The sequence below is a fragment of the Meleagris gallopavo genome, chromosome 28 (genome assembly GCF_000146605.3).
Source record: "Meleagris gallopavo isolate NT-WF06-2002-E0010 breed Aviagen turkey brand Nicholas breeding stock chromosome 28, Turkey_5.1, whole genome shotgun sequence".
Taxonomy (NCBI): domain Eukaryota; kingdom Metazoa; phylum Chordata; class Aves; order Galliformes; family Phasianidae; genus Meleagris; species Meleagris gallopavo.
The window spans coordinates 4,349,036-4,371,317 of record NC_015038.2 but is presented as its reverse complement, the minus strand read 5'-3'; the positions used below and the strand labels follow the sequence as shown (position 1 = coordinate 4,371,317).

The following is a 22,282-nucleotide window of genomic DNA, read 5'->3' as shown; positions in this document are numbered from 1 at the left end:
TCGGCGCCATGCTGGGAGTGGCGCGGTGTGGCAGTGAGGTCAGGAAGTGGCGGAAGGGAGCCGGGAGAGCTCGCGTGCCTGAACCCGGCCGCTCCACAACCCACTTCCGGAAAGAAGCCCCGGAACCTGGATATTGCGCGGGGAGCGGCTGAGGCGCGGCGGCGCGTTATGTCGCTATGCGGGTTGCGGGGCCGCGGCGGGCAGGCGGCGGACTCGGGTTCGCAGGGTCCGTTCAGGTCGGTGCTTTGCGGGGGGCTGAAGGGAGAGCGGGGAGGAGCGGCCGGGCCCGGGGAGCGCTGCACCGAGCCGGGCTGGGCCTGACCGCTCCTCCTCCCCTCGGCCCGGTAGTGAGCTGTGCCGCCCCTGCGGGAGGTGGACACAGAGCTGTCCTTATTGACTTCCAGCCGGCGTTCTGAAGTAAGCATGCAGACTTCGAGGAAGGATTGAAAGGGGGATTGTTCCTTTTGTTTAAGGTCTGTAGCAAAGAAGACAGCTTGCCGTGCTGCACGCCTTGCTGGGAGCACACAGCAAAGTGAGGGTCGTGTGTGAGGCTGCCAGGACGTGACGGAGAGCTTGCAGGCAGCGACCTTTAGCGATGGGACAACAGCCTCCGAGCAGCAGGCTGACAAAGGTAACCGAGTCTTTGGGCTGTGAGGTCTCAAAGTCTCTTCACAACCCCATGAGGTTGGAGATAGGCATGCAGATCGCCGTGGATCTTGTATAGGATGCTTGCGACTGTCTTAGCTTGGCATAGAAGACTGCGGGAATCAGAGAGGTTGGAAGGGGCCTCTGGAGATTGAGTCCAACGTCTCTGTTAAAGGAGGTTCCTGACAGCAGGTTGCACAGGAAAGCATCCAGGCAGGTCTCAAAACATCTGCAGAGAAGATGACTTCACAGCCTGTTCCAGTGCTCCATCGCCCTCCCAGTGAAGAAGTTCTTTCGCATGTTTGTACGGAACTTTCTGTATTGCAGTTTTTGCCCATTGCTCCTCGTCCTGTTGCTGCATACTGCTGAAAAGAGCCTGGCCCTATCCATCTGACTTCTGCACTTAAGATCTTTGCAAACATTGAGGTCACCTCTCCGTCTTCTCCAGGTTGAACGGCCCCAGGTCTCTCAGCCTTTCCTATCAAAGGGGATGCATCCATGAATAAAACGTCTCTGCTTCAGAAATAAAGCTTTGGAGATAGAAGAGCTGTTGCAGTAGAAAATGAAAGTTCTGTTCAGACTGGAAAAATGGAGTTCCCTGTATGTTCTGTATCCAAAACTTCCCCTGAAGCTAAGCAGAATGTTTGTGTTTGACCTCACTGAAGTGCGTAGCGTTTGGTTCCCAATAAAGCTTTTCTCACTCAAAAGGCTGCTGAGCTCAGTGTTGGTTAAAATGCAATATCAGTGCCAAATTCCTGTCCTTTTTCTGGGGTGTGCTGAGGGGTGTGCTCCTTTCTTCATTGCCTGCTGTTCCCAAGGAAAGCAGTGTGCTATCTCCCAGCCTACAGAATGGGATTTGCAAGAGTTCCATCTCCTGGTCGTTGATGTTTCACTTACTTTTCTGTGTAAACTCACTGCAAGTTTATTAAATTTGTGAAGCTGAAAACCACTACGTTTTGTGACTTCTCCCAGCAAACACTTTGCATGAGTTGAAAGCAATTTAACTTTGAGTAGGATGAGCGATGTCCTCTCTGCATCAAATAATTAAGTAACTAAAATATTGTTGCAGAGTAAGTCATACTTTCGCTATTTTTAAGAGTTCACTTTTCACAACTCATCAAAGAGAGTAATGCTTTAGTTCTCTTCAAGCCAAAACTTTTTTTTCAAGTGTTGATCCCAAACCAATGTAGAAGAAAATATATTTTCAGGCTCTGCTGGTGCCATTAAAAGCTCCCAATTGAGTTTTCTCCAGCAGAAGTGTAATTGCTTTCTATTTTAAAGCCAAAGTACTTTGCACACTTTGTTCTTTCTGTTTCAAACAAGTGATTGTAAACAAGTGATAACTGAGATTCTTTGCCTTTTACCCTCCTGTTTAGGAAAGGGAGGATCCAGCTTTTCTGGGAAGATAAGTGCTTCTATGGCTGTTTGAGGGAAAGCTTGATTAGTAGCAACATTCAAGTGACAGTTCTGCCTTCTGCATGGCTATATTCCTTGAGAAGGTGCAACAAAGGAAGGGGACAGCTCGTTAGACCAGTGTGGACTTTGAGGCAGTGCTAATAGCATCATTCTTTTTAACTGTTTCAGGAGAAAAGGTAATTGAAGAGCAAGTCACTGAAACTGAAGATGAAAACACAGTGTACATCCATCCCGTGATAGTTCAGAAAGGTGAGAACCATGCATTCACCTTTGTTTAGAAGGGTGCTGGTGTGACTGAAACCATCTGTGTCCTGACAGTTGTGCTGTAGCTCTGAGCCCATCTGAGGTAGGGTTTTCTTGTCCAGCTGAATGAACAAGAACAAAGGACATGTGGTTTCCTGCAGGGTTCTTAGCAATTTGACAAGAAGCTAAATTTGCTGGTGCAGCAAGCAAAACGTGTTACATGTTTCACCTCACACATATTGTGAGTTCGATAGATAACAAATCTACAAGCGAGACCAGTAATCTGTGTGCTGTGGTTTTGCTAACTGCAGAGCCCAAACAAATTTTGTTTCACCTAGGAGCAGTTGGACAGGAGTTTCTGTGAACTGTAAGATAATATATTATTCCTGGATTAGATGTTTGAGGGGGAAGATGTTTTGAGAGGGAGGGTAGGGATTGTTGGAAGCCATGTCACCATGGTTGTACATCTGAGACATGATGTAAGTGGTGAGCATTACCTCAAAGAGCCAAAGAGGTGCCATAAAATTATTCACAAAACATTAAAAACCTTGAAGTTTAGGGATGAGGGGCTCAGGTGGTGTCTTAAAACTATAGTTGTGGTTGACTTTCAACACAAGCAGGCAGCCCTGCCCCATGTGCTTCTCTGGGTATGAATACTGCAGTGCTCGGGAACTAATGTGCTACCCCCTCCATCCCATCTGAGTCTTCCAGTAATGTGCTTGGAATTTTTTTTCTCCTTCTTTCAGATTTTGTAGCTTTTGAAGATGGACAGCCAGTAGTTTTGGAAGACAGGCGTATGGCCTACATACCTAAAGGTAAAGAATATTCCCCATTCTTTCCTTGGCAGCTGGGGCAAAAGCTGCTGAAGTGTTGCAGATTTCCAAGGCTGGAGGTAGCCTGGGGAGGTGAAGAGTGGTTTACACTCAGCAGCCCTTCTACATTTGATTTTGTCTATTTGTCTTGCAGAAGGTTTTGATTCCAGCACTTCAGAGTCTGTCCAGCCAGAGGATGGCTCCACCACCAACAGCCATTCTCCTGCCATCGTGCTCCCTGACAGCCCCATCATGGAAATGCAGGCAGAAACTGGGCAAGAGGAGAAAGACGATGCCTTTGATGTCAGGACCATTAATGCATTAAAGCAGTATGCCAACAAGGTGAAGATGCAATTGTTTCCTTAATGGTCTTCCAGCAGCACTGAGGGACTGTGGTATTTCACATTTGACCTGGAGTTTAAGTTGTCTCCTTTAAGTTGCACTTATGTACAAATTAGAAGTGCACAAAGTAGTACACAGAGTAGTGCCAACTTTGGGAAGATAAGCTGGTCAGGACTTCTGTGGTGTCACCACTGACAGGTGGCTGACAAGGACCTGGAATGGTGGCAGGTTCTTTCTGCAGCACCTACCCAGTACCCACAGAGTGCTGGGCCTTTTACTCTGCAGGCACAGATTTGAGAAAGCAGAGCTGCTATGATACAGCTCAGATTTTTTCCAAGGTAGGAAATGTGAACTAGGAATGGGAAATGCTGGTTTCTAGAGCCCTGTTCTGTAACCTGTGTTGCACCATAAGTGTGCAAGCTGTGTTTGTAGAAAAACACTTTTGTGGGGACAATTGAAGGACTGTGTATGTATGGTAAGGAAACAAATAATCCAAATGGGCTTTGGTGGCAGCTGCTGTGGTGGCTGTCTGAATTAATTTCCACTCATTGGCTTGACAGCATTTGCAGGAGCAGGAAGTGCACAGCAATGAGAAGAGGATACGAGCTGCCCATAAAGCACACCGCTGTGGGTACACAGGCTGTGGTCGCATCTACACCACTGTCCAACATCTGAAGGTAAAGCAGCTAACATGCAGTTGCAGACTGCAGACCAAATATGCCCCCATGTTCTAGTGCCAGATCAGAGTGTTCCTATACAAAGGAAGAAGGAAATGCTCCATTGGAAAAGGTCAGGTGTTTCAGGGGAAAGGTCAGGATGCCCTTTGGCACTGACACATCATTCTGCAGTAAGTTTTTCTCTGAGGACTTTAAGGAGGTGCTTTTAACCTTGAAGAGCCAGGAAAAAGTATCCGTAATTTGGAATAAATCAAACGGGAATGTATCATTGAGAAGAGGCTTTGTCCCATGAAAGAGACAGGTTTGTTAACCGGTCAATACGAAATCCAGCAGAGAACTTCGGATTCTCTCCAGCTGCTACATTTCCCCATGCTGTTTTCCTTACCCCTTTGTCATGGACCGTAGAGGACCCATGCTTTCTATTCCAGGTACATGAACGTTCTCATACAGGTGACTGGCCATATGCATGTCACTTCCCAAGTTGTGGGAAGACATTTACAACAGTTAACAGTTTCTCTCATGTGAAAATTCTGTCTTCAGTCTTATCAAAATCACCTTGAGAATATCAGCCCTTCTTTCCAGCAGACCACAATAAGCACAGCTCTTAACGCCTTCTGATAAGGAATTGCAATACGGGAGGCTGCTCAGGACTGAACTGATTACAGGCAGCTTAAAGAAGTTAAAAGAAGAAACTGAGTAGTCAGGGGTGTTGTGAGGCTCTTTGGATATTTCTTCCCCTTCAGCTTTGTGAACACAGGACAGACACGCACTGAGAGCTGTTACACAGCTTGCAATCTTAGTTCCTTCTCATTGTAAAATTAATTTTGTGGTTTCTTTACTGGGCAGCGTACGGGCAGAAGACCCACATGAAAATACATACTAGTGAGAAACCATTCAAGTGCCCAGAAGACTCATGTAGCAAAGCCTTCAGAGCTTCTGGCGATCTACAGAAACACAGGTGGCACTATAAGAGAACTGAGCTGCCTATCGAGAGGGCTTCAAGATCAAGTACTGCTTCAGCCTCTTGTATCTGGGGTGAAGCAAGGAAGAGCTGAAGTTGTCAGATGGAAGTAGCTGGGCAGCAGAAGAAGCACTTGGGATCCTCAACTCAGTTGCTAACAGCTCAGCGAAAGAGATAAGGATGCCGGTTTTACTGGGGGAAATGAGCATTTGGTTGGGACTGACCTGAGATCTCATTGGTGTCATACTGTGGAGGTGTGTGGGGAGCTCAGAGAGCTGCAGTCTGGCAGGGCTCTCACCAGCATTACTCTGTCACTGCAGGGGTGCATCCCTTCAAGTGCCCGTTTGAGTACTGCGACCGCTCTTTTACCACCTCCCACATCCTCAGGGTTCACATCCGAACGCACACAGGCGAGCGTCCCTACAGCTGTCCAGAGCCCATGTGTGGAAGGAGCTTCACCAGCGTCACCAATTACAAGAACCACACAAGAATTCACACAGGTAAGCAGGGAAGGGGGTGAAAAGACAGACGGCTCCTCCCCAGTCAGCTGCCTGCACTGATGATGTGTGGCAGCTGGGAAATCTTCGGGACTGAAACGATCGTTTCTGGGACAGGCATTGCAGTTTCAGGGTAGCCAGGTAATTAAAAGAAATAGGAAGTGCTTTATTGGGCTGATTGTTCCACTCGTTCCAGTGGTCTGCCTTCAGCTATTCTCTTTTGTTAGGGAATCTCTTAGCAGGGCATGATGAGGCCGAGTGGGTTAAGCTCTGCACTGTGGCCTCTGCCCTAGGGGAGAAGCCATATGCCTGCCCTGTGCCGGGCTGTGGGAAGTGCTTCACAGAGTACTCCAGCCTCTACAAGCACCAGGTGGTGCACACACGCAGCAGGCCCTACTCCTGCAAGATCTGTGGGAAGGCCTACAGCCAGAAATCTACGCTGGGTCCACACAGGTGCAGCGGCCGCAGAGAACTGGAGGCCACAGAGGAGAGCGAAGAAGTCCAGCAGCAGCTGGAGGGTGAGCAGTCACTTCCACATCACTTGCGGTGTGTCATGCCCTGTGGCAGAGGGGAGACAGATGGCAGCAAGGGAGCAGGGGTCTGCATCTGCTGTCCTTCTTCAGACCTGAATTGGTGTTGTGGCTGTCCACCTCACTCATAAAGCCCAGATTCACGTCACAGCCAAGAGCAAAGTTCTCCCTGTGGTCCTAGCTATATGTCATCAGCTGAGAGTGGACTGTATCCAGCTGTGTACAGGGAGAGATAAAGGTCCTTCTCTCCACGCTAGCACTGGGCTATTGTTATGATCTTTTGCTCCTCTTTGTTGGCCCTTCAATGACCAGGCAGGTCCCAGGGTCAGATATGCACTTTCCTGCTCTCTCCCATTTTACTCTTTGCTTTCCCTGACTTAGTTGCTATTGAAGGAGGCTCCCCCCATGAAGAGGCAGCATGTTGCTTTCCTATCAGAGATGGAGAAAGACAAGGATGAGGAGGAATATGATGATGGTATGCCTACACAGGTCTCACTTATCTCTCAGGATGAGACAGAGCAGGTATGAACATTAACAGCCTCCAGTACTTGAGGGAGAGCAGTTACCCAAGTGAGGTTCTGCCTCTCCCTAGCTTGTTCTGCATCCCTTTAGGCACTTCCTGAAGCCACTAAACAGGATGTCCCCTCGGGGGCCGGATCTCAGCTTGGTCTTCTCTATAAGGCTTTTTTTTCTGTGTAAAACAGACCCTGGGACCCTGGGGCTCTGTCTGTCATGATGGTTCCCCCCTTATAGTCCTATCCCACTGCTGCAGCCTTGATGTGAAGGGTAACTCACAGGCTTCTGGTCACCACTTGCCTTGCTGGACAGGGTCTTGCAGGCATTTGTCTGGGCTTATGTGCTGCGCCTGCCAGCCCTCGCCTCCTGCACAGCTGTCAGAAAGCAGCTCCCACTCTTTGCTGACACAGGCTGGATTTGGAGATTGTTTTTCCGTAGTTTGTAAACAGCAGTGCTTTTCTTGCACATACTTCCCTGCACGAGCTGCCTGTCTGCTGATTGAGAAGACCTTCTGTGGCTCGGGGCAGAGGAAGCAGCTGCCAGGAGTGCGGTTTGTTTCCTCTTAGCATGAGGAGCTGCTTGCGTGAGCTGTGCCCAGAGAGAAGATGCTAAATGGAAAGGGAGGTCTTGTTGAAGGGAGTGAGCTGGAGACCAGGGATCTGTGAGGGCTCCATTGATTCTGTCTGTGATCCTGGGCAAAGTCCTTGGAGTTCTCTGTGCCTTAGGTCTTGCACAATTCTATGATTCTATGAGGGAGGAGAGAATATTTTAGCCTTTCTCTTGCTAAAATCAGGTGTTGTATAAGGCTTCCTGAGAAGCCAGCCTTGATGAGAGCGTCTGTTTTTGTCCTGCCAGATCAGCTTGTCACAGGAAGACCTGCAGGCCCTGGGCAGTGCAGTCAGCGTGGTGATACAAATCAGTGCCCGAGGAAGAGTTTGTGGGTGGTGACATGCACACCATGACTGTGATCAACACTGATAGCACTGAGATACAGCCGGTATGGGCAGAAGCAAGGCCTTCCCTCTTCCCTGCAGAAGAACTGCCTACTGGGAGGGAATCCCACTTTCTTTTATGACACAGTTGTCTTGTGTCTTAACTTTTCCTAGGTTACCATAGTCACCTCTGGGCCAGTCATGTCTGAAGAGTCAGCCATTGCATCCCTCTGTCATCGGCAGGTGGCATTGTTGGCAACCCCCAGTGGTGCCCACATTGCAGTGCAGGTACCACACGGCGCCCTGAGCAAGCCTGAGCATTGCTCCTGCCACCTTCACTGTGTACATCCCCACCTACTCACCGACTTCAGTCTCTTGCTTTGCATCTCCTCCTGCCTAGATTGCTTGCTCCTTAACTCCCATATCCCTTGCGTGTGGAGGGGAACAGGGATGCCCTGCTTGGGTTGCAGAATGTTCCTTCATAAGCAGCCTTTCCCCATCACAGCAGTGTCTCTCTGCTTTGCTGCTCTGCTGCCAGTCAGTCCCTCACACCTCTGTCCTCTGGGGCAAGGCCAACCCTCCTGAGCACACTTTTTGGGAGGGCAATGTTATCTCTGACTTTTCTCCCCTAGCTTGAAGAGCAGCAGAGCCTGGAGAACACCATCAGTATGACGGCAGCAGCAATCCAGCATGAACCTGTAACACTGGACACAGCCATGGCCGAGAATGGCTGCTGAGACCCTGCAGAGCCTCCCAGGCAGGAAGAGCAGGCAGCCGAGCCCGTTCCTCCATGGGTGCATCAGGATCTGCAGGACCTGGGCCAGCAGGCACGTGGAAGATGTGCAGTAGAGGAGTGAGGGAAGGAGTCTGAGAGCAGCTGGCTTGTGATGTGCAGCAAACAGGCGGTGAGAGCCAGTGCTGGCAGTGTTGGGCTGCCAGGGTGACCGTGCCAGAAGGGTTCTTCTCTCCATGAGCAGAGTCTATGACAGCTGCTACCTTCTGCTGGAGGCTCTGCTGTTTTCCTTGGCTCAGAGCAGCAGCTTTCCTGCCCCTTGCTGTGGACATTTGTCATTGTTTTATGATTTAAATTATCGGAATTCCACATCGTAATATCATGTAGTGTGCTGGGAGTTAAAGTTAATGTTCCTGTTCCATGGACTGCTGATATTTCCAGGTACCTGGTTCTCAGAAGAGAAGAACATCGCCCAGAGAACATCTCAGAAGATCATCTCCTAGAAGACTTTCACTGTTCTGTTTCCATTTTCCATTTAGAGGGAAAGATAAAACTGTTTGCAGGTCGAGACACCTCCCCTTTTACTGTTTATCTCTGCAGTGTATGCTCCCTGGCTGTCTCGCCTTCAGCATTGGAGTAAGGCCTTTGGTTTTGGACACACTTTCTAGTTTTATTTGATTTCTTACCCTCAATTCCAATTATATTGTATTATATCGTATTATCTTGCATTACAATATCATATTTAGTAAATCAGTTTTTCTCCCTTGGCTAATTGCCACTGTTGGCTTTGTCAGGCCTATCTTCCTACGTTTTTTCCCCTTTTCTACCTTCCCCCTCTCCTGAGGTGTTGGTCTGTGGAGCCCCCCACCCCATTAGTCTGGAGGAGATGGCAGAGTATCTTCTGTTTACTTCATGCCTAAGATTTCCAAGACTGCTGGTCTAATGAAGCAGATACGGCGCTACAAAGATTTCAACTCTAGGAATGCAGAATTTTTTTGAGAGGCACTTTCTGTCCCCTCCCTCTAAAAATGGTCCAGCGTTCCCCATTTCTGCCAAATCCTCTGTCTAAAAAGCAAGTGGGCAGCAAAGCAATAAAGCCCAATCAGAGGGTGGCCCTGGGCTGGGTGGTGGAACGGCAGCAATGTTCTGATGCTGGAAGCCAGTGTCCCCATGGATGCACACTGAGCGTGTGGCAGGAATTCTCCCATCTAATACCACTCTCAAAGCAAACTGTGTTGGCAGACCCAGTGCTGTGGAGCAGCAGGGGATGGCAGGGTGAGTTGGCTTCTATTATTTTGCAGATGTCAGGGTTAAGGCAGTGCAGACCAGGTGCTCTCCCAAAGCTGTGATCATCCCAGGACTGTGCTGAGGGCTGTGAGAAGTGGCTTCCCAGGTACTTAAAAGCAGTGCTGTGAGCCCCACATCAGGGCTTGGCACCTCTGAGGGCTCCTGTAAACTTCAGGTTAGGGAATGATGCCACTCACTACAAGAAAATACATCTGTGAGCGTCTCTTTGCTCGGGACAGACCTAGGCTGGCATCCGCTGCCCAGCAGGGGTAACGGCAGCACCTGAGCCCATAGGAGTCCGTGGGCAAAGCCGGCACAGAGCAGCGGCAGAGGCTGCGAACCATCACGTGTTTATTTGCCCCACGTACTTCGGAAGTTCGCTTCTGCAGAGGAAAAGGGACGGGTGGGCCGTGTCAAACCACCCCCACCACCTGCAACGCATTGCAGCCCTGCTCCCCTTCCTTGGGCCTCGTCCTCTCCAAACAGCCCCTGCTGCTGCGGGGGGGGGAGGAGGGAAGCTCTCCATCTCACCCCAAGAAGAGGAAGCTGCTATTTTAGGCAAGGAGGAAACTTTTCTTTCGCACAAACGCTGAAGCTGAACCAGCAAAGGGTCGCGAATCCCTGCCAATCCCTTCTCCGTGCGCTCTCACTGCGCTCCTCGCCATCTCTGGGTTCCTGCGGGGCGGCGGTGGGAGCAAAGCGGTGCCCGGAGCGCAGCGCAGCCCCACGCAGATGGCGCTGCTGCTCCGCGCACGGCCGGAGCCGCTCGGGGCTCTCGGTGCAATCGGTTTCCTGAAACCGGATTCACAACGTTGACAGAACGGCCGCTGTCACCGCCGCTTGTAGCCATGGACCTGAGAGCTGAGCTGCTCAAGTCCATTTGGTACGCCTTCACCGCTCTGGATGTGGAGAAGAGCGGCAAAGTGTCCAAATCTCAGCTCAAAGTGAGTAACCGGGGGAGCCGGGGGGGTTCGGGGAGGCTGTGGGGTTCCAGAGATGCTCTGCAAGTCCGTGGGGTCCCGGAGAGGTTCAGTGCTGAGGGGTGGAGGGCTGCGCTGTTGTGCCACATGCGGTGCCCTGAAGTTCTCCTTCTGTGTCTCACCTCCATTTTAAGCATTAAAAACTGTGCGTAGGGGGGAAAGTAGCAAAGAATCAACATTCAAATCTGTTTTCAGTGTGAAAATGGGGGAGAAATTGGATCTTTTTTCGTGGCTTTGGTTTCTTATGCTGTCTGTGCCCACCTATCAGCCCAAACTCGGGCTGTTTTCTCACCCCGATGCACCCATGGTGCCTCTTCCTGTGCAGCACAGGGTCGGAAGGTGGAGGGAGAAGGTTCTAAATACGATGGCTGCTCTGTGCTCAGGGCCAGCAGTAACACATCTCTGCTCCAAAATGCCGACCTCCCCTTCCCTCCATCCCCTCAGCACCTTTTAGAAGGCTCTGAGCTCAGTCCGTCCTCAGAAAGACTCATAAAGCTCATTTATCATCTCCAGGACTGGTGAAATCCACCAGGTTTCGCTAACAGGCAGCAATTATTTTAATTTTTTTTTTTTCTTTTTGCAAACGCTGCAATTATTTTTGGTTGCTTAAAGTCTTGGCCCGGTTCTCATGGGGATGGATGTGCTGTTTTGGGGCTGCAGTGCAGAGAAGGGACCTGAGTTAGAAACGTGCAAAACACGGTAAAGTGTTGCATCAGGAGCCTGGGAGATGCGTTGTGAAACCCTACAGAGAAACCTCTTCTCCTCTTTTTTTCCTCCTGCTTTCAAGGGCTTCCCCCAGGGCAGATAATGGGGAGCTGGGGACCTGCATGGCACCCCCTGTAGCCTGGCTGCAGGACCCCAGTGGGGCTGGGTTCCTCTTGAAGGCTTTCAGAGCAGAGGGCTGTGTGGGGCCATTTTCTTTTTAAGACACCTGGAAGTGTAGAAATGGCTGAAGAAATCCAGGAAAATCCCAAAGCAAACCAAGGACAGGTGCTGAGCCTGAATCCCTGCCCCAATGGAGCACACCTTGCTCCAAAAGCACCGATGTCACCACGTGCAGCACTCATCTCACAAGCTCTGTGTCGGGATGGTGGTGCTGAGCTCATGAAGACACCGAGTTTCACAGCAGTTTCCTAGAGAGCCCATGCAGCTGCGAGCCCCTCATGCAAAGGCTGAGCACTGCATCCCCATGGTGACTTAATCCAGAGCTGAGCACAGATTCACCCCACGCTGTTCTCCCACCCGGCCCGAAATGGGAATGTGGCTGCAGGAGAGGCTCTGCACACCCACACGGTGCTGGGAACACCCAAGCAGTGTTTGTTCCACTGTGTTTCAAAGCTCAGCAGCTTTCCACCCCTCATTTCCATTGCCCATCATCGCCAGTCTTTGCTTGCTGTAGAATTTAGGGCTGCCCACCCCACGTTGGGTTCAGCAGTTGAGTTCTTTACATGCACTCCTACTACTTGGGTGCTGTACACATACTTGCTTCTGTGGGAGAAACTGTGTGTGTACATCTGTGTGACATAGGTGGGTATCTGCAGAGGAAGGAAGGACAGTTTTGTGGTTAAGTGCTATGAGCTGAGAGATGTGGGGTGTTCTGTTCCCAGCATTGCGCTTCCTGATGCTGCCATGAGCTCTGCCTACAAGCTGCACGCTGCTTGGGGTTGGAAATGCTGCTGGAAAACTTTGAAAAACCCAAATTTGGGGCAGTCCCAACTGGGCTTGGTCATACTCCAGGCTTGGCTTCTCAAGAAAACGTGGTTGGGAGATGGTGGTCCTAAGGCTGTGTGTTGGGGGGAGGGACTGGGGCGCACATCCTGTGCCTTTTGGGAGGCAGAAGCCCCATCCTGAAGGTCTCTGGGTATGGCGGGTGCCCTGGGGACCAGACAGGCTCAGTGCAGGCTGCTACAATGCCCTGGGGCAGGCGGGATGGAGCCGCATGGCTTGGACTGCAGCTCCTGTGCTTGTTGAATGCACAAAGGGCTCTTGGCACGGGCTGGTGCTGACAGTTTGGCCAACAAGAGGGCTGAGAGCAGCTCAGCTGGGTGAAAATCTCCTCTGAGGGGGAGCCCATAGGGCTGTGCTTGAACCATGGGGGCATGCAGACCCCGCTCACATTTCTATCGCTGCTGGCAGAGGTTTCTGGAAGCATCTGCCTGGGCTGGGCTCCCTGCAGCACCTCTGGGGATGCTGTGCTTTGAGCAAAGGGGAGAAACTGAGGCAGCAGCACAGCTCCCTGTGCTACGCCAGAAACCCATCCATGTGGGATTTGTGCCCGTTACGCAGAGCTGAGCTCTGATCCCAAAGTTCACCCCCAGTCTTGGCATCGCCCACTGCATCTCCCACGGGGGAGAAGATGAGAGGCTGCCATTCTTGGTGCTGTGACGTGTTCCACCCCCATGGTGGTGGGGAGGGATATAGGGTGCTCGTGGTGCTGGGCTGACCGCAGCTGCTCCCTCCACCCCTGCGCAGTGCAGAAAGGCAGCGTCACCAAAGCACTCTGCGGGCTGCACTTCAGTGGTCAGAGCATCCCTTCCCCTGTCAGCCCCTCTAGATTTTTCCCCTGTCAGGGCTGCGGGGTGTTTTCCTCCCTCCTCTGTCCCCATAGTGTTGGGGTAGCCCTGACCTCACGCATCCTGCATCCCTGGCTGGGGGTTTCCTCCCCATCTTGTCTTGTTTTTAATATTTAAGTGAGCGTTCCAGCAAGAAGCAGAACGTGCTTTGCAGTGTGTGGGAGCATATGGGGGGCTCAGGGTGCCAGCCATGGCTGGGTGCACACGTGAGACCCCCCTGTGGCTCACAGCATGCTTGGGTGGGCTCATCCCCACAGCGCATCCCTATGGCTCATGGGGCAGCGCTCAGCAGGACAGTGGCTTTGGAGCGTTGAGGGCTGTGGATGAGAGCCCTGCATGGAAAGGGGAGGGCATAGCTATGGTTCCCTGTTCTTGTTCTGGATTCTTAGGGCGTTTCCATCTCTCCCACCCCTGCGCAGCAGCCCCTAGGGCAGTGCCAAACCCCAAAGGGTGCAGCACAGCGCTCGGGGCTACAGCCCTCGTGGTGTCTGCACACCGGGTGGAGCCCTGCTGATAGCATCGCTCCGAAGGGGAAAAATGAGAAAGAAAATCCGGTTGAGCAAGAACCATCTCCAGCTGTGCGGCCCCTGGCAGCTCCTCTCCTTTGGGAGGAAATCTCCAGCCCCATCGCTTTGATGCGAGCCGTCCATCCAAGCCGTGTTGTACCACCTTGGGCATCTCCGTGGAGCACCTCCTGCTTGCTGGCAGCTCAAGCATAGTGACAGCATCCAAATTCCCAACATGTGGAAAATTCACGTGCTGCAAAGTGAGCTTTGTTTGGGGGGATCTGTTCTAAACCCAGTACCTGTGGTGTTTCTGGAGTTGGTGTGTGTGCAGATCACTGCTGGCCGCATTCCCTGCCAACAACATTTCATCTTCGTTTGTTTTAAACTTTATCTTATTTTCGTTTTTATGTCTTCTGGTGATACGCTTGCAGAAAGCAGCACAGCATTACAGCACAGCATTAAGCACAGCAGCGGGTTGGGTGCATTCATTCTTTTTTTAAGACATTGCCCAGAGCAGCTGCCAAGCAGCCTGGCTCGGGGCTGCTTATCTTGATCAAAGCATGTCCTGTTTGCTCTGTAATGTCTGAAAAAAAAAAAAAAATTATCCACGTGCCAGCATAGGAAAGAATTGAACATTAGAAAATCCTCGCTCTTGGCTGTCTCCAGCTGACTTTTAAGGCTGGTTTTTGGGGATGCCATCCCAAGGCTTCACCCTGCTCTCCCCCTCGTGCCCCACCAGGTGCTGTCCCACAACCTGTACACGGTGCTGTGCATCCCCCACGACCCCGTGGCACTGGAGGAACATTTCCGAGATGATGACGACGGGCCGGTGTCCAGCCAGGGCTACATGCCCTACCTCAACAAATACATCCTGGACAAGGTGAGCCATGTCCCCCCCCTGGTTTGCAGGGCAGGGGGTTTGGTGAGCAAGGAGGAGATGGAGGAGGACAGGTTGGAAGCTCAGGGGGTTTCTCTCTTTTTCCGTGGCTCAAAAGCACCTTTGTTTCATGCGGTGCGGCTCAGTGCTTGTTTCCTCCAGGCACGTGAGGGCTGACAGCTTTCTTCCACTGCATGCTCTAAATACACTGGGGCCCAGCACAGGGGGCCATAACCCTTCCCTCCCTGCTGCCTCCCAAAAGGGCTCTGCATTAGGGAGCCCAGCACACCCCATTCCTCCCATTGCAGAGTGGCCCAAACCGTTGCATGTGGTTCTTTGGGAGGTGACCTTTAAACCGCCTTCTGGTCAAACTAATAAAATCCCATAGGCAGACTGAGAGGGGAAGCGGTTTTTCCTGGTAAGTGGGGCTCTCAGCTGTTCCTGGTACCCAGCACCCCGAGGTTTTGTTCCGGCTCTGCTGCTGCAGACTGTGGTTTGCTCACGTGCTGCTGCATGGCTGGGAAAGTGCTGGGCCAGACACGGCCAAGGGTCTGATCCCCACCTTCCAGTGACACAGCACAGCAGTGATGCATCATGCACAGACGTGACGAAGGCTTTTGGTGACCTCTGAAACCTGTGGACGGGCAGCAGGGCCAATGGAGGCATCATCCCTTCCTCTCGGGCTGCCTGCTTGTGGCATAGCACTTCCTTCACCGAACCTCAGTTCCTGTTTTCGTTCAAATGGGATAAGGAAAGTGACCCAAAGCCACCCAGACATTTGTCATATGGGTTTGGGGAAGCCCAGTGGTGTTGGCTATGCTTTGAGGTATGTTTTCTGCTGGTGCTCTGCAGTCCCATCCCTGGAGGTGCCCAAGGCCATAGATATAGGTGGGACTCTGGGCAGCCTGAGCTAATGGAGGCACCCAGCCCGTATCATGAGTGGGGCACGGGGGGCTGTAAGGTCACTTCCAACCCATCCGTCCTGTGGCTTCATGGTCTTTAAGGTCGCTTCCAACCCAAGTATTTCATGGTTCTATGATCTTTAAGACCCCTTCCGACCCAACCATCCCATAGCTCTATGATCTTTAAGGTCGCTTCCAACCCAAGCATTCTATGATTGATGAGTGCCACATGTGCAGCACCCTTGGCTGAGCTACCAGGCATATGGTGTGTTGTGATGCCCAGGTGCCTCTAGCACCTTCTCTACTGGTTGCCATGCCTAAAATCATCTGTGTAAGGGATCTGTGTTGAGGAATTGTCCTGGCACCACATGCCAGTGCCCCACCACTTGTGCAAATCAGCAGTGCTGGCAGGGACAGGAGGCCTCCGGTGTGGAGCTTTTGCCCTCCCTGCAGCCTTCCCCTTACAATCCTACAGCACATTCACCAGCCTGGGTCCTGTCTGCAGGTGGAGGAAGGTGCTTTTGTCAAAGAAAATTTTGATGAGCTCTGCTGGACTTTGACAGCGAAGAAAAATTACAAGCCTGACCGGAACGGGAATAGCGTTGTATCCCACCAGGATGCCTTCAAGCTCTGGTGTCTCTTCAACTTTCTGTCTGAAGACAAATATCCTCTCATCATGGTGCCAGATGAGGTAGGAGCCGCCTCTCCTGGGCTCGCTTTGGCTGACATGTCCCACTATCGCAACCCAGCACGTCCTTCCTGAGCTGCCTCATCACATCCTGTAAGATGTGGTGCCTCGGGGTGGGGGGAGCAGCCATGCCCATGGAGTGGGTGTGACTGGAGGAACCCTCTGAGATGCTGAAGCCTCTAGAGGAAAGATGTCTTGGAGGATGTGGTGTGTGCTGATCCACAGCATTCCTCCATGGTTGAATTTAGGTAGCTGGGAAACAACTGTGCCAACCTTCAGACTGTCAACCAAGGAGCATCCAAAGCTCAGCTCCATCTGTCTCTGCTACTGAAGCCCTTGTAGCTCACCCAGCAGTTGCATTGGCATGGTGTTGGAGGGCTCCTCCTAATATTCGTGGGGAGAAACAAAAGATAATGAGGAACAATTTAAATCTGTTGTTGTGATGGTGATGAGTTGCTCAGCCCATATCTCTCCCCATAAAGGCAGTGGCAGAGCAGATCCAGCTATCCCTATCTGTGCCACTGCCACCAAGAGCTCAGCCCCTGAGCAATACCCAGGGAATTAAGTGCGAGCACCTGGGGCCACTGGTGGTAATCCCCAAATTCCAGGCAGTATTTGGAGGAGGAGGCGTTCCCTTGTCCAGGGATCACGTGGAAGCCTCATGAGCTGGCTGGTAGAGGTGGGGAGCACCATAGCCAACAGCAGCCTCACCAGGTCCCACTGTAACAATCGAGGATGGAGCTCAGATGGGTGAGCAGCCCCAAAGCATCAACAGGCAAACAAATGGAAAAAAAAAAACAAAACACCCCAACAAACAAGAAAAGGCACCAAGAACTGAAAAGAAGTGCAGTGGTGTGCAGATGTACAAAGGCAACCGCACTTCCTGTGCCCTAGGAGAGGTGTTTCCTGTTCCTCAGACCAAATGAATCATCCTTCTACTCGCTGAGCTGAACTGAAAAAAAAAAGGAAAAAAAAAAATAAATAAAACAAGTTGAATTATTATCCTCTCCCTAGATGGATGAGGAGAGAGGGAAATCCCACTGGGGTAGGGGACATTGCTGTGTCACACCTCAGTCACCTGCCCTCCTTGCTCTCAAGTTCTGTGGATACCAAAATAAGTTGTCCCAACATTATGTTGGGAAGATAGGACAAAGGGAAGTGGCTTTAAACTAAATGTTTAGATGAGATACGAGGAAAAATTGTTTCTGTGAGGGTGGTAAGGCCCTGGCACAGGCTGCCCAGGGAAGTGGTGATGCCCCATCCCTGGAAGTGCCCAAGGCCGAGGATGGGGTCCTGAGCAGCAGAGCTGGTGGGGGCACCCAGCCCATGGCAGGGGGCCTTAAAGGCCCTTCAAACCCAACCATTCTATGGTTCTATGATCTTTAAGGTTCCCTCCAACCCAGCCATCCCATGGTTCTATGATTCTACGTTATCATCAGCAATTCAAAACTATCAGCAATTGATAGTTTTGAAATGATGTTCACTTCCCTTGCAGGGACCCCTTCCCTGTTCCTTTTTTATGAGGTCAGTTGGAAACCAGAGCAGTGCTGTGGTCAGGGCTGTGGTCTGATCCCTGCTCTATGTGGGGACAGCAGTGCTTGGAAGTCCTACCTAAAGCATGACTTCTCTCTCTTTAGACAAACAAACCAAAAGCGTGTAGGCCTTTTGATTAAAAGGAGAATCCTCCATGCGATGGTCAAGCTCTGACCCAAAATCAATGTCCTGAGCCTGGAAAAGCTTGCCCATTTCCATCAACCGTCCCAAGCGGTGACACCTTTGTGATAAGGTTCCTGTATCTCCAGGCTGGAAAGGGATGTGGTTTTAGGTCCTCCAGAATGGGTTTTGTTGGTCCAAGTCGGTGGTAATGTGATGATTCTCACTTCTCCACGATGCTGAGCTCCCTGTCTCCACAGGTGGAGTACTTGCTAAAGAAGATCTGCACAGCCATGAATGTGGAGCTGAATTCCTGTGAGCTGGACGACTGCCTGTCCCAGGAACCACAGGGGCAGGGCGGCCTGACAGTCTGGCAGTTCCTGGACATGGTGAACTCGGGGCGGCTCCTGCGGGGCATCGAGCAGGAAGCCATCAGCATGGCAGTGGAGGAGGTGTACCAAGAGGTCATTGAGGACGTGCTCAAACAGGCAAGGAGCCCACGTGTCCTGGGGCATGGCTGAGAGAGCTGGTCCCCCTCTGGGGGATGTTTCTGGTCTTCTCCCAGTTGTTAAGGATGTGGTTTCCATGTCATTACACAACCACTCATCCTGCCCCCACGTCGTTTTTGAACCCTGTGTCTCCTGGGTGCAGGGCTACCTCTGGAAGAAGGGCCAGCTGAGGAGGAACTGGTCGGAGCGGTGGTTCATGCTAAAGCCCAGTGCCTTGTCCTACTACGTGAGTGAGGAACGGAAGGAAAAGAAGGGGAGCATCACCTTGGACAAGCACTGCTGTGTGGAGGTACAGCCTGGGCTCACAGCAGGAGCAACACCTCCCACATGCGTCTGGAGGCTTTTCTTGGTTCTCATCCCACTGGTTGTCCCCCATCCACATGGAAGTGATGCCATCCCATGTCCTCTCCCTGTAGGTGCTGCCTGACCGGGATGGGAAGAGGTGCATGTTCTGTGTGAAGACCTCATCCCGCACGTATGAGATGAGTGCTTCTGACACCCGGCAGCGCCAGGAATGGACGCTAGGTTCGTACACCATGCCCACTCTGTGCCCTGTCCCCAGCATCCCACGTCCCTCCTGACATCCTCCTTTTCCCTCTGCAGCCATCCAGACTGCCATTCGACTGCAGGCTGAAGGCAAGAAGTCCCTGCACAAAGACCTGAAGCAGAAGCGACGGGAGCAGCGCGAGCAACGGGAGCAGCGCAAGGCGGCCAAGGAGGAGGAAACACAGCGGCTCAAGCAGCTCCAGGAGGAGAAGGAGCGGAAACTGCAGGAGCTGGAGCTGCTGAAGGAGGCCCAGCGGCAGGCAGAGATACTGCTGCAGGAGGAGGAGCAGAGGCGGAGGCAGCAGCACGAGGAGATGCAAAGGACCCTGGAGATCCAGCTGCGGGAAGCCGAGCAGGTGGGGGTAAACCTAAAGCAGGTCCTGCAGTGGGGCTGCGTTGCTTGTCCCATCTCTGTCCCTTGGCCTGGTCAGCTTGGGGAGGGTTGACAGAGCTTTTAGGAGCATGTTCTCCTCTTGCAATAACACTGCTGGTAACTCTGGTGGTGGTGGTATGCAAGTGGTGTGTGACATGGGGACAAGGGACAGAGGGTCAGCACATGATACCCAAGGAACAAGATGCGGACAAACTGCTTGAGGGTGCACGAAGCTGAGAGACTGCTGGGCTGCCTAGGGAGCCTATTTCCATTCTTGCAGCTGATGCTGGCTCCTCAAGAAGCGTTCCTCTAAGCAGGGAAACAGCCTTGCCCTGGAGCTCTCCCCATGGGCTGTAGCATGTCAGGCACCCTGACAGCTCCTCTCCCCGCCACAGGCACGTGCCTCCATGCAGGCAGAGATGGTCCTGAAGGAAGAGGAGGCTGAGCGTCAGCGTAAGCGCATCATGGAACTGGAGGAGATGCAGGAGCGGCTCCAGGAGGCCCTGCAACAGGAGGTGAAAGCACGGCACGACGAGGAGTCCGTGAGATACGCACAGGCCAGGTAGGAGCAGAGCCTCCCTGCATCTTTTCCACCGGCCCTCCTCCCAGGGGCAGGGCTGTCAGAGATGCTCCCCAGGGTGATTAGCTGTCTTCAATTGCTCCCTGGGGAGCCAGCGTGCTTCTGATGCCAGAAGGAATGTGGGGAGCTGATGGATGAAGTGGCAGAGGGATGTCCTCACCTTGTGCGCTTTCTTGGCAGGCTATTGGCTGAGGAAGAGGAGAAGCTGAAGCAGCTGATGAAACTGAAGGAGGAGCAGGAGGAATACATCATCAAAACTCAGCTGGAGAAGCAAGTCCTCAAACAGGAGATGGAGAACAAGAACAAGTGTCTGGAAGAAGCCCAGAAGCAGCTGGAAGAAGTGAGAGTGAACAGGCAGCGGGTGGACCAAGACGTCATGGTGAGCATCACCATAGTGCCTCTTCCTATCACACTGCAAGACCCAGGGGACTTTCCAGGCCTCCCCTGAGTCACTTCCATGCTGGAGAGAACCTGGGGACCTGCTGTCACACAACCTCCTGCAGCCAGGCTGGGCTTCAGGGTTACATCAGCTGCAGCGGGGAGAGGAGATCTGAGGTTTGCTCCTGAAGGTTTGCAGAGCTGTGCCAGTCTGGTGATCAGCTCACAAAGCCACTGAAGCAGGGAAGAGGCTGTGGCCGCTCTGACTCCAGTTTGCTGCACTGGCAGATGCTATTTTGAGAAGTCTGCTGATGGGTGGGTGCTGGCATTTCCTCACTGCACAGCTCTGGGTTTTTCTGAGCGGTGCCATAGGGTGATTTGTTGCCCCTTGGCGTGTCCCTAAGAGGGCAGCAATGTCAGCCCTGGGGACGTGTGGAGCAGGGAGGGCTGGGAGCAGGAGGCGCAGAAGACCTCCATCTTAGAGGGAGCCTCCAGCCCGGGTTCAGGGAAGAGAAACTCCTGCCAGTGATGCTGGGTCCAACTCTGCTCTGTCTCTTTGCAGGCAGCCCAGCGGAAGCTGAGGCAGGCCAGCACCAACGTCAAGCACTGGAACGTGCAGATGAACCGCCTGATGCATCCAATCGAGCCAGGAGGTAGGAGACTTTCCCCATGGCAAGCAGCTCAGTGCTGCTGCTGGTTCTCCTGCCCTGTCCTCTTCTTTGGGATACTCAGAGAAGACAGACAATAGTTTTTTGTTTTTTTGTTTTTTTTGTTTTTTTAATCTGTTTCCAGACAAACGTACAAACATGAGTGGAGGAGGCTTTGCTGGCTACCCACCCCTCATGTGCCGGAGAGATTCCTCCCTCAAACTCAGGCAGAAAGTAGAGGATAAAGGCAGTGACCCCATGAGGGAAAGCAGCAAAGAGAACATGAGCAATGGCGGGAGCAGCAGCCCACTGCCGTCTTCAGATGCAGACACCATGGCCACAGAGCCCTCCAACCAGTAGCAGGATGGCAGAGCCCAGCGGGGAGCTGCAGGGCCCAGCAGGCCTGGTCAGCATGGTCATCTCAGGTTGGAGATCAGCAGAGACCAGCACCAAGCCTATAGGTGACTGACTACATGTAGAGCAGAGGTGCTCCATGCTGCAGCCACAACATGCCAAGAACTCAGACAGCCCAACGTCAGGAGAACGCAGCAGGGCCATTTCCTCCTCTGGGCTGCCCAGGTGTGGGGTCTGGATTCAGCTCCCTGCACACCAGACGCTGGTTTCAACACTGCCTTAAGATGCCACCAGTGGGTCTGGACTGTGTGGCCCAGGACTGCCATTCCCCCTTGATTTCTACTGGCTGTGCCAGCAGCATCATCCACTGTGCCCTTGGACACGTTGTCCTCAAAAGGGGCCTCCAGGGCAGCTTTAGGGACTGAGCGGTGCCTTCTCACTACCCCTACACAAAGGGCACTTTTGGCAATGACCAGGTGGACCAATATGTCCTTAACTACACGTGCTTCCCTGAAGGTGGTTGTTAAGTCACTGGAGTCACATAGATGTCAATATAAACCAAGAAGTAATAAAGCTTTTGGAGCCACTGGCCCATAAACCTTATTCCCTGCACATCTGTGGCCCTGCAGGAACCCAATTTGCTTCGTGTGCAGTGTGCAGTTTGGATTCCCACCATAGAAAAGAGCCCAACCAATGAAAACTGACCCAGTGGAGTGTGGTTTGGTCTAGGAGGGCCAAGAGGGACAGAGAAGTGTCTGTAGATGATGAATTGCAAGGGGTATCCTCTGGGAGTGCCAGCACTTCCTTATAATTAATTTATAGGAAGGGAACCGTGCTCTGGACTAATGTCCTCACCCTTGAATTGCAGGAGTCCCTTTTCAGAGTCCCACTTCAGGTCCAGTCCAAGGCCTGCAGAAGGCAGTAGAAAGAATTCCCAAGGCAGCAGGGCTGGTTCTGCTCTGGCAGTAGGTGGCTGTGTCAGCTCCCTTCAGTGACGTCCTGCCTCCTTCAATTAATTTGTTCCCTAAAAGATGAGAACAAAAGCCGAAAGTCTTCTGGCCAACCTCCTTGCACACAAAAACCCCACAAATATGGAGTTTCATTTTCAAGCCCCTCTGTTAAATA

General features: G+C 52.2%; 2 protein-coding genes and 1 long non-coding RNA gene across 3 annotated transcripts; all 3 read left to right on the top strand.

Annotated features, from left to right (window-relative positions):
• Positions 1 to 51: 51 nt before the first annotated feature.
• On the top strand, positions 52 to 1,591 carry LOC116217475. Its single transcript, XR_004162070.1, has 2 exons — positions 52 to 236; positions 474 to 1,591. It is a non-coding gene; the product is annotated as an uncharacterized LOC116217475 (long non-coding RNA).
• A 532-nt stretch (positions 1,592 to 2,123) lies between these two features.
• Positions 2,124 to 9,071, top strand: ZNF76 (zinc finger protein 76). Its single transcript, XM_031557022.1, is given in 14 exon segments — positions 2,124 to 2,169; positions 2,230 to 2,310; positions 3,051 to 3,119; positions 3,271 to 3,458; positions 4,019 to 4,135; positions 4,564 to 4,645; positions 4,982 to 5,101; positions 5,414 to 5,596; positions 5,887 to 6,248; positions 6,505 to 6,645; positions 7,495 to 7,553; positions 7,555 to 7,636; positions 7,746 to 7,859; positions 8,204 to 9,071. Coding segments are annotated over 14 exon segments (1,749 nt in total). The 3' UTR covers positions 8,309 to 9,071.
• A 921-nt stretch (positions 9,072 to 9,992) lies between these two features.
• DEF6 (DEF6 guanine nucleotide exchange factor) lies at positions 9,993 to 21,760 on the top strand. The gene is made up of 11 exons (XM_003212963.4): positions 9,993 to 10,535; positions 14,390 to 14,530; positions 15,935 to 16,120; positions 18,031 to 18,258; positions 18,422 to 18,568; positions 18,696 to 18,804; positions 18,883 to 19,181; positions 19,594 to 19,760; positions 19,959 to 20,157; positions 20,719 to 20,809; positions 20,949 to 21,760. Exons 1-11 carry the CDS (start codon positions 10,440 to 10,442, stop codon positions 21,161 to 21,163), a joined length of 1,878 nt encoding a protein of 625 aa, XP_003213011.2. The 5' UTR covers positions 9,993 to 10,439; the 3' UTR covers positions 21,164 to 21,760.
• The last annotated feature ends 522 nt before the right edge of the window (positions 21,761 to 22,282 follow it).